The sequence below is a fragment of the Alligator sinensis genome, unplaced genomic scaffold (genome assembly GCF_000455745.1).
Source record: "Alligator sinensis unplaced genomic scaffold, ASM45574v1 scaffold309_2, whole genome shotgun sequence".
Lineage (NCBI taxonomy): Eukaryota > Metazoa > Chordata > Crocodylia > Alligatoridae > Alligator > Alligator sinensis.
The window spans coordinates 1,388,017-1,398,418 of NW_005842231.1; the positions used below are offsets into that span (position 1 = coordinate 1,388,017).

At 43.2% G+C, this 10,402-nt stretch overlaps 1 protein-coding gene across 1 annotated transcript in view; it reads left to right on the forward strand.

Annotated features, from left to right (window-relative positions):
* Positions 1-10,402, forward strand: part of CCDC7 (coiled-coil domain containing 7) — a gene marked incomplete at its 5' end in the record, with an annotated part of 170,022 nt that overhangs the window by 110,158 nt on the left and 49,462 nt on the right. The window contains 2 exons of the mRNA XM_025208476.1: positions 1,252-1,374; positions 4,606-4,725. Of these exons, the coding sequence (XP_025064261.1) occupies positions 1,252-1,374; positions 4,606-4,725 (243 nt within the window). The remainder of the gene's footprint in view (positions 1-1,251; positions 1,375-4,605; positions 4,726-10,402) is intronic.

Genomic DNA, 10,402 nt, shown 5'->3' on the forward strand with positions numbered 1-10,402 from the left:
AATGCGGATTCAAGGCAGGGGGGAGGGGTAATTAGAAAATTTGGGATTTTTTTGTTTATTAAAGAAAACCAGGATCCCTGCAGTAAACATCTCATATAAATGTGCCCAGTCTATAAATTTGTATGGTTGAATGAGCCATTAAACCGTTCCCCATGGAAATGTTTCCTGAATAAGAAATGCAGTGTTCATTTACCAAAATTAATGTGTGTTCTGAATTTGCTCATGAAAATAAAGAAGGTAAAAGCACATTTCTTTTCTTTTCTGTGGAAATGATCATTTACTAAAAAGAAATGCTGTTCTGTCACTGGCAAAGGATGTCAGTAGGTAGATTAATTGCTGCTGTATATGCTTCCCCGGAGAAAGGATTGCTTTGAATGCCTTGTATCCTTTAGTTAATTAGCTTTTTGGCCAAAGAATGGTTTCAGGATGCTAAAGCAGGCCTGTCCTGCATGCATCCTATGAGGGGTTATCATGCAACCAGCAGGCTTCTGTCTGGCCACTGCTCCCCTTGCTTCTAATGCAGCAGCAGCCTGGGTCTGTGCACACCCCTCCCTCCCCGGCTTCCACTTCCTTCTCCTAGTCCTGGGGGTGGGGCAGTGAGTGGGAGGGAGCTGGGGTATCTGTTGGGTGAAGGGGTTGGGAGTATGTGTGGGGAAAAGGAACTAGACTTCTTGTACTGTGTGTGGCAGCAGAGGGCGAACTACTTGCATAGCACAGCAGGCCAGGAGTGGGGTGAGGCTGTATGCACAGTGCGGGGAGCTAGGCTGCCTGTGCTGCACGTGTGGTCAGGGCAGAGACAGGTGGGGTTGCTGAGTGATGTGTGGCCCCCAGCTGCTAAGAACTTGGACAGCCCTGTGCTAAACCAATGATAGAATGCCATTACATAACAGAATGCCATTACAATAGTAAAGAAAATTATTTAGTGGACAGGCAATATGTCCATTCATTCATTGAGCTATATTTAAACAATTTTTAATGTACATACTTTTTTTTTACCTGATAAAATACTGTGACGTAGAGAATAAAATCTTTCTCTAATATAGTATGTTTTACGTCTCTTGTATAAATGATCTTTCTAGACAATTTTTGGCAGCCATTATATACTAAATGTTACTCTATTTCATAAATGCAAAGGTAATACTTTTTCAGTGGTAAGGATTTTTACAAATGTATTTCTTGAGGAAATCTATAAAGAGTTTAAATATGCAATGCTTCTTACTTTTATTTACTCACCTAACTATCTCCTTGTAGGGAGCAAAGAAGATGAACTAACAGATCAAAGAATTTTAGCTGCAAATCTGGAGACAAATGTACAAGACCTGCTTCAAGCACACACTCCTGCAACAGGGCACCTGGAAAAATACGGACTTAATGGTGGGTGGCAACATAGCATACAAGTACAGTCAGCCAAAATTATGACTTCTTAGGCAGATCATCAGATATTATGAATATCTTTTTTTCAAAAATATAAATAATCTTTCTTTCCTTTGTTGTACATTCAAAGAAGAGATCCATACAGTTGTTTGGTATTAAACATCTAGGTTGGAATTAATGAATACATTACTTGGTTACAGTACTTACTTGATTCTAAGACGAGGCTTTTTTCCCATGTAACATGGAGGGAAAGGCCCCTTGTTTTAAAAATGAGTATGAGGGTGGTGTGAGGGCAAGTGGCTGCTGTGGCTTGGGTTCCAACCTCTACCTGGGGTCAGGGCTATTGCTTCTGTGTTAAGATTTTACCCTACTTTTTTTTTCTTGGATGAAACAATAAAACTGTGTGTAGATTTGTGAAGATCAATTGTGTAGTTATTAAAAAAAAGTTTAGTCTGAGTAAAGAGTGATAAAAAATAAGCCATTGGTAACGCAAAGATTCAGCAAAATTATTTTCTGAAAACACCCCTCTTTAGGGTCCGCATCTGCATCTGCTTTGCTAGATTACATACCTCTTTTATTTTTCATTCTCATCACTAAAAAAATCACTATTCTCCAACTGCAGAAGTGATTTCCTACCTATGCTGATTGCTAGTCTATATACCTGAAGGTGAAGAAATTTGTTATAAATGCATAACATCATATAGTTAATAGGTATTACTAGGTTCAGAATTATTCAGTCACAATATGTTGTACTAGTTTACTTTTGCTCATTATCTACTTTAGCATCCTGCTATTAGAACATAAAGCTGAAAATATGACCAGGAGAAAGACTTTATTTTTCAATTTTGTTTTGATAATTATAAAATATACTCTGTTCTTTTATCTAGTCACTTTTCTTAAATACTTTATTCTTTAAAAAGAACATCTATAAAATATTTTTCCCATTGACACACTACATATTTCCTCTTTCTGTAGAGAGTAAAATAGATACTCTAAGTAAGCAAAGAAGGAATTCGGCAATGAGTTTGAAAGCAAATCTACAACACCTTCAGCAAGAAAAGGTTCTTGCAGCAAGCAAAGTAGGCAAAATCATAGCCAATGGTGAGTGCAGAGTCAGCAAACATGGTGAATTCAGTGGTGATTCCTTATGCTTCTGTGAACTGAACTTTTGGATCAAAATGTAAATTAGTTTTTTCAAACGTATGGAACTTTTTAAATCTTTGCTCTGATATTCAATGGAACTACCATTTTCCATATATGGAAGACAATCCATATACCTGAGATGAGTGAAATCTGTCTAACCTAAGAGAACTGTAAGTTCTTGCATGGGAGCACTCTAAAGACTTTCCTGCTGTCTCTGCAATTAACTGTCTTTTGTGGTAACACGGGTTTTCCAGTACATCCCAAGTACATGGTACACACCACAAGGAGGCATTCCTGAGCTTTCTCAGACTTCAGCCAATTCATGTGGTGCACTTGCTTTTCTTTTCTAAAACCAGTTGGTAAATACTATAGCGCAGTGGTCTGCCTAGCCAAACCACTGGTACTGGCTTGGCCATTTAGTGAAGATTTTAGAGACTGCATCTGTTAGTAACCCCAGAATGCAATCACCAGTCTTGAATTGCCTCCCATGGATATTTATTATAGGTAGGCTCTTGCATGCCTTTGCATTGGTGAAGATTCTTATGAGCAAACTCTCCCAGATACTTAAAGCTTTCAATATCAATTTGTCTTTATACTTCTCAATAGAACTTACTGGCATGTGTACTGGTTCATAAGCCAGCATCTGCTTTTTGCCTCAGTATGGCACATTCTTTTGCCCTATGGATATATCCTATGTCCTCCAGTTCTGGTCTCTGACTCTTTTCCCATCCTTGAGACTTTCTTCTCCAGAAGCCACTCTGGGGACTTCATGCAGTTTTGGGAGTACTATTGACTTGTACCATTATCTCCAACTTTTCCTTTTATGGTACCATCTGACTATCTTAGTTTCCTGGTATTGAGCCTTTTTTATGTATACATGACCTGCTGGCTCAGGAGGTCTATATCCTGCCAGGAGTCTATGTCCAAGATGTCACAGAAAGGTTGTCAAGACCCATCCAGGCCTTTGACTACTATTCCATGTTGCTTATGCATGTGGGCACTAATGATACTTCCAGAGGTGATGTTGAGTAAATCAGAAGTGACTATATGGCTCTGGGTATAAGGGTGAAGGGAATGGAGGTCCAGATGGTTTTCTTATCATTTCTTCCAGTCAAAGGTAAAGAAAGGCCCAGGTAAGAGCAGATGTATCCTGGAGATCTGCTTGTGCTGCATAGATGGTGTCACCAGTAGGATTTGGCTTTTTGATCATGGGGTAGTGTTCCAGGAAGGGAACTGGGAAGAGATGGGATCCATCTGATAAAGAGAGGGCAGAGTATCTTCATGTGCAGGCATACTAACCTAGTGAAGAAGCCTTTAAACTGGATTCATCAGGGGATGGAGATAAAAGATCAGAGGTAAGGTAAGAAGCAGGGGACCTAGATAAAAACTTAGCAAGGGGAAACACTAGTGACCGTCTCATTAACAAAGAAAATACTAACTAGATGAAAGTACTGTAAAGTGGATATGTAACTGCTTGGATCTTCCCACTCAATGAATAGTCATCAATGGCTCATTGTCCAGTTAGTCTAGGTGGTCAGCTGCAGGGTGGCTGACTGGAAGAGCAGCTGTGCTGGTCAAGCTGAGGCCACGGCCGGATGCTGAAGGGCAATTATAGAGAAGATGGAGATAGACTATTCTTTGTGGCTGGAGGAGTCAGCACTAGAAACAATAGCCTCAAACTACAGCAAAAGAAATTCAGGCTGGAGATTAGATAGAACTTTCTGACTATGAGGGTGGTCAAGCATTGGTACAGGTTACCTATAGAAATTGTGGAATCTCCGTTCTTGGAAATTTTCAAGAGCAGGTTGGAACAACACTTGGTTGGGATGGTTTTTGTTTTTAATAGTATTTAATGATTGTTGCAGATTATGTGAATGAACTGACATGTAACCCAACAGTTTGTTTGGGGATTTTGAAAGTTCTAAATATTGTATTAGCTAATTAGAGTATAATGAATTGGAAGTGGATTCACTTTATGAGATAAGCTAATTAGAAACAGACTATACAAGTAAATGTAATATTTATTTGAAATTCTGATTATAATGAAACATTTTTAATGATTATTTTAATTAATTTCTGCCTTTGTAGAGAGAGAACTGAGTGAGTTAGCGGAGAAGAGAAGACTTTTGCTTGCAAGTTTTGAATCAACTCTGAAAGATCTTCAGGAAGCACAGGCTCTTGCAGCTTGCCAGCTGAGCGGTGTCAATGGTAAGTAGAATTAGCGTCAATAGACCACTCAAGCCTATTCTGCGCATCAGGTTACTGTGCTGAAGCCATGCCAATGCGTGTAGCCAACAGCACACAGTGGAACGATGTGACTTGCACCATGTCTAACTGACTTGGACTCCCCAGCCCAAATGATCAGGTGCCCATTTACAGCTGGGATGGCAAAGGGCAACCTTCTGTTTGAAGTTTACTCATACTTTTGGATCTGTAGTAAGGCTCTTTAGCTATTCTGTGACTGTACCCCTAGATCAAGTTAAGGCTAGATCTTTTATTGTTCATGAAAGAAACTCAGTAGCAGTTTTTTTAGTGAGATTCTTTGAACTATTCTTAGTAGGAGATTTTTCTGAGTAAAAGGTGCTGTGTTTAATTTATTAACAGGAATATGCGTTCATCAAAAAGAAAAATGCTCCCTGTCATTGTGCCATGTAAATTAGTAAGCAACGCTTATGTCATTTCCCCTATATGGAAATGAGCAGGAGTTAAAGAAAAGGTATGTTCACAGAAAATAACCTTGGGTGATTTGGATAGCCCCTGGGGCACGTCCACACGTGCAGGCATGTGTGTTTGCAGCAGCTCAAATAGGAGCGGCACAAATTTGAGCCAGGGATGTGCCCAGCATCTTGGTGTGGGGCAAGCTGTGCCACTTGGGGCAAAATAAGTGCCCAGCTCCTCCCGGATCTTCAGCCAGGGGGAGCTAGAGCCTGTCCTGTGCTGTATAAAAACCTGTCCTGTGCTGGCCCCAGCAGTATAAAAAGCTCAGGGCTACTTGATCTCAGGAGCTTCTGTGGCCCGGTCAATTGGTATCTGGGGACACTAGCCCCTTGTCCCATTTGGCTTGTTGCAGCAGCCCTAACCGAGAGTTCCCTGCACCCTCTACCCACTGCAGCAGTCTGGCAGTGGGGGCTGCTGCCTGGCTGTGACCTGCTGCACACCTGCAACGCACCACCTTGGGTCCACGTGCTATCTGCCAGATTCGGATGGGGACTGCATGGCCGCAGCAGAGGCATCTGCACCTCTGGGCGAGCTACCAGTGGGCTGTGGCTGCACAGCTGGCCTTTGTGCGGCACTAGTGCTATGTGTGCTGCCACCCTGCCATCTGGGCATCTATCTCTCAGAAGATGTTTTCAGTGTGGTGGCCTGCTTTGAACTGTCAAAGCATGTCTTCCTTGCCCCAAGTAGTCCTGGTGCAGTCCCTGCACAGGCACCTCTGCCTGGGTCCTGCCACTTGCCTCACTAGCAGGAATTCTGATGTTCCCTATTTAAAAACTACAAGATCTCTGATTAAAAAAAAATCCCAAATTAACTCTTTAAAATACCCCCAAATCCATGTTCTTCCACAATTGAAACAAAAGACCACTATATAATATAAAAATATGAGAGAGCGATCAGTTGGGCAATGTGTAACTGATATATTTACAATACTAAAGCAATTTGGAAGCCTACCAGGGTCTCCATCATCATAATAAAATAAATTCTAAATATCTAAATGTTTTGATGTTCGCTTTTGCTCCCTACAGGGCCCACAGCTTACCCCTGCAGCAGCTGTGGTACATTCAGACCCCCCAGCGGCATGGTGTGGTGTGGTGCAGCTCTAGCCACCTCATACACAGTGCTGCCTGTGCTGCTCGGTAGCCCTGTGCTGCTTGGGCTGTCACCCGGGACCTGCCGCCACTCACAGGGACTTGGTGTCGGGCTGGATTGGATCCTACTTCCAGCAGCAGCGCTGCCAGACCTGCGGTGTGTGCAGGGAGAAGGTGTGCACAGGACTGAGAGGCACAGCTCCAGGACGCGTGGCTCCTCTGCAAAGGTGAGCTAGCTGCGTGGCTTGGGCCAGGTTGGGTTGTCAGGGTGCATTTTCCATGAGGCTTAGGCAGTGATGCGCCATGTCCTGTTGTAGGCACAGCATCATGGCCATGCATTGCCACTGGAGCCTCATGGAAAACATGCCTGGTACAAGCTGGCTCGGGCCATGCAGCTAGCACACCTTTGCAAAGGAGCCACGTGTTCTGGAGCCACACCACCCGGTCCTGTGCAAAGCCGTGCTAGTGGGCTGGGTCGGGTCCCACCGTGTGTTTTGTGGAGGGGCTCGAGTGGGGGCTGCCGCATGCCTGCCCCCCTGCCCAGTGGCACTGGTGGCAGCAGCCAGTGCAGCTGTGACCCAGCTGCAGGCACAGCTGGCAGCAATGCAGTGCTGTGTGACCCAGGCTCTGTATATGCTGAGCAGACCTGGCTTAGCCCGCTAGTGCACGACTTTCCCGGTCCTGTCCAAAGCCGTGTGGTAGCGGGCTGGGCTGGGCTGGGTCCCTCAGCATGTACAGAGCCCAGGTCACGCAGCGCCGCATCACCACCGGCTGTGCTTGCAGCCAGGCCACAGCTGCACTGGCTGCTGCCACTGGCGCTGTGGGGGGGGGTGGAGGGGGGTGGGGAGCAGGCATGCAGTGGCCCCTGCTTAAGCCCCTCCATAAACCCACCCACAGACTGCACCCCCCTGCCATTCCCCACACCCATAAAATCTCACACGTCCCTAACTTACAAGGATTGTGGGTCACGATCTTTGCCGCGCTTCTGTTTGTCCCAGCACGCCAAGGACTTGTGCCCCATGTGCTGGGGTAGCAGGAGCACCATAGAGACACTCTGGCCAGAAACAAGAGCATCTCTCTGGAGGACCGCATCCTGGGTTACCTCAGGGTATGGTTGGCAACCATACCCTGTCCTGCTTTTTCTCCCCATGTTTTATTTTGATACCTGGATATCCAGATATTAAATTTTGAGCCCACACTGAAGCATGTTCCCCAAATATGCAGCATGGGGAACATTTTTTTTGTTCCCAGTGTGCCTCTTGCCATGTCTTAAACTGCTTTGAGACGTGACAAGAGGCATGTGCATGCTTGTCTGGATGTGCCCTGGGAGTATTTTTAATAAAACAGGTATGTTTAAAAATGCGTATTGTCATTTAGTTAACAAGTATGTCTAAGTTCAGTGTGGTGAGGGTTTTAAAATGTTGTAGCGTGCTTTTGTTTTTTGCCTATTTTATCACAGTGCTGTCCTAAAATAAAGATGAAAACATGAGGTAGGATACTTTTTTAAAACTCAAAGTAAAGTAGGAACATTGCTAAAATGTTTACAGTATTTTTAGTGTGATGGACCACAACCATCACAACCATGGATCCGAGGTGATTTAATTTTGGAATCCGAGGTTATTTAATTTTGGAATCTAAGGGATGTTTCTAGGCAGTTTCCTGAAGCTGTTGAATAAATTTACTTAACTGAAAAGTTTTTTTTTTTCTGTTTCATTAAGTTCCTCATCTCTCTCATGTTATAAAGGACATTATAAATTACTGATACACCATTTTTCTAGTGACCCATCCCATTAAAACTTCCTCTCTTTGTAGAGTGCAAAGTGAATGAGCTAGTTGAGCAAAGAAGGTTTTTGTTTGAAAGTTTGGAGGCAAGTCTACAAGACCTGCAAGAAGCAGAGGCTCTTGCATTGGAGCAATTAGCAAAATACACATCTGACAGTGAGTGCAGACTTAAGTATGTCTACAAACAACAATATAATGAGTTAATTGGTTGCTCTATGGGCTTTGAGCTATAATTTTTCCCTTCAACATAAATTCTCTTTCCGTTCCTTTTCCCCATCTCTCAATTTTATAATTCTGTTAATGGACTCTTGAGAAGGGATATATGGTCATCCTGTGAAGAGCACTTAACCATCCTAATAAGAAGGCCAAGTACTGGAGTTATGCAAATTCAAGATGACTTCATATTTAAGGCAACACCCCCATAATTAGGTTCTACACATGGAACATTATAAATTTGTTAAATACAATATTTATTATTGGAGAGTCACCATACATTTACTTCCTTCCCATACTGCTGCAGCAGGGAAAGCAGTGGCAGGGGGGGCAAGCATTGGCAGGGGGTAGGCCAGCCTTCCCCCCCACCAACTGCTCTCCTGCAACCTGTCCCCCCACAAACCCAGTTTCTTCTCCCCCTGCTGTTTGCTGTTCCCTGCCCCACCACTTACCCTGTGTGGTGCCTCTGGCTTCACTTCAGCATGGAGCATGGAATAGTGTGCTCTTGTCCTGTCCAGGCAGCAGCCTCAGCCAGAGGTTGAGGCTGGTACTAGGGCCACAGCACCTGCCCCCCACATTGCTCAGTCTCCCCACAATCTCCCTCACGCTCACCGCTCCTTGGCATGGCAGTCTCCTTGCACTCCTCCAGTGCTGCACAACCTGTGATCCTCCCCTGCACGTGCCTCTCCTCCTCCCAGCACTGCACAGTCACCCCCAGGTCAAGGATGGAGTTGGAGCCAGAGCCACAGCAACTGCCTGCCCCCACTGGTACTTAAATCTAAGATGAGGTTTCTTTTTTTTGTGCTGAATGGGGAGAAAAACCTTGGCTTGGATTCAGGAAAATAGGGTAATTAGGTATCCAAATATGAATTTAAGTTTTTAACTTAAACAATTTTTAAGTTAATATTCTTAAAAAAAGTCAGCACATGCTACAGAAAGAAAAACTGTATGAGTCATAACAAAAAGGACTACTAAAGCAATTCAAGGACCACGCTAAGTTTTGTGCAGTAAACAAGAGATGTGTGGGATCAGAATCAGCAGACCAAAATTGGTGCGCCAGAAATTTGGCTTTAATGGTGGACAAAAATAATGAGGCCTGACCATTTTTGGGGATCCTCAGTTTGACACCGACAAGTTGGAAAATTGTGTGCGCTCAAAAAAATTAACTTTAGCATTGTGACTCCTTTTCCTGGGATGCGGCATGACATTGTTGGGCCTTCATTTTCTTGGTTCCTAACTAGATCAAGCCAGAGAAAGTGACATAGATGACAGTCTTTGGAATAAGTCTTGAACAACACATAGAATATGATATTTGCATATTGTCCTTCACCTTTTGCTTTCTTTATAATGAGAGTTTGGCAAGATTGCATCATACCTATGAAAAAAAGTCGTTGTGAGCCTGTAAGCAAAAGGACGGCTAAAGTTAGACAGATGAATGCTGGTACCAATTTAATAGACCTCACAGGGACAGATAAAACTGTCCTGTGCCTATCATTCTCTATCTGTGAGATTATAAATCCGTCCTTGAAACAGAAGCTGCATCATTTTTAGCTGTGGTGTTCTTTTTCATCCTCTTCTGTATGTGCTTGTTGTTGCTGGAATCTGATCCTGCATCTTTGATGACAAAAAAAAGTGACAACAAAAGCTCTCCAGCCCATTCCCCTATTTCTTTTCTCTCCAAAAAAGGCAGTTGTTATCTGTCTTTTCCAGCATATAGAAGGCTACCAAATTGGGATTTTCCTTGAAAAATATCAACAGTTGTAATTTTTAAAATTATTGTTCCAATGACATGAATGAATTCAGACATTAGCTAACCGTTTATTTTAAGATTTTTAAAATTCTAAACATTATATTGGCCAATTAGATTATAATGAATTCTTAGTGGATTCACTTAATGAGATAATCTAATTGGAGATGGACTATATGAGTAAATTTAATATTTCTTTTGATTCTAATTATAATTGTAACCCAGGTGGTACACAGAAGGAACCTCCTCTCCAAGTGGAGGAATGTCAGCAGGTGTCTGTATGCTGTGGGGGACCGTGGCCGCTTAGCTGTAGGGCCCATTCACCTCCCTTTCCCTA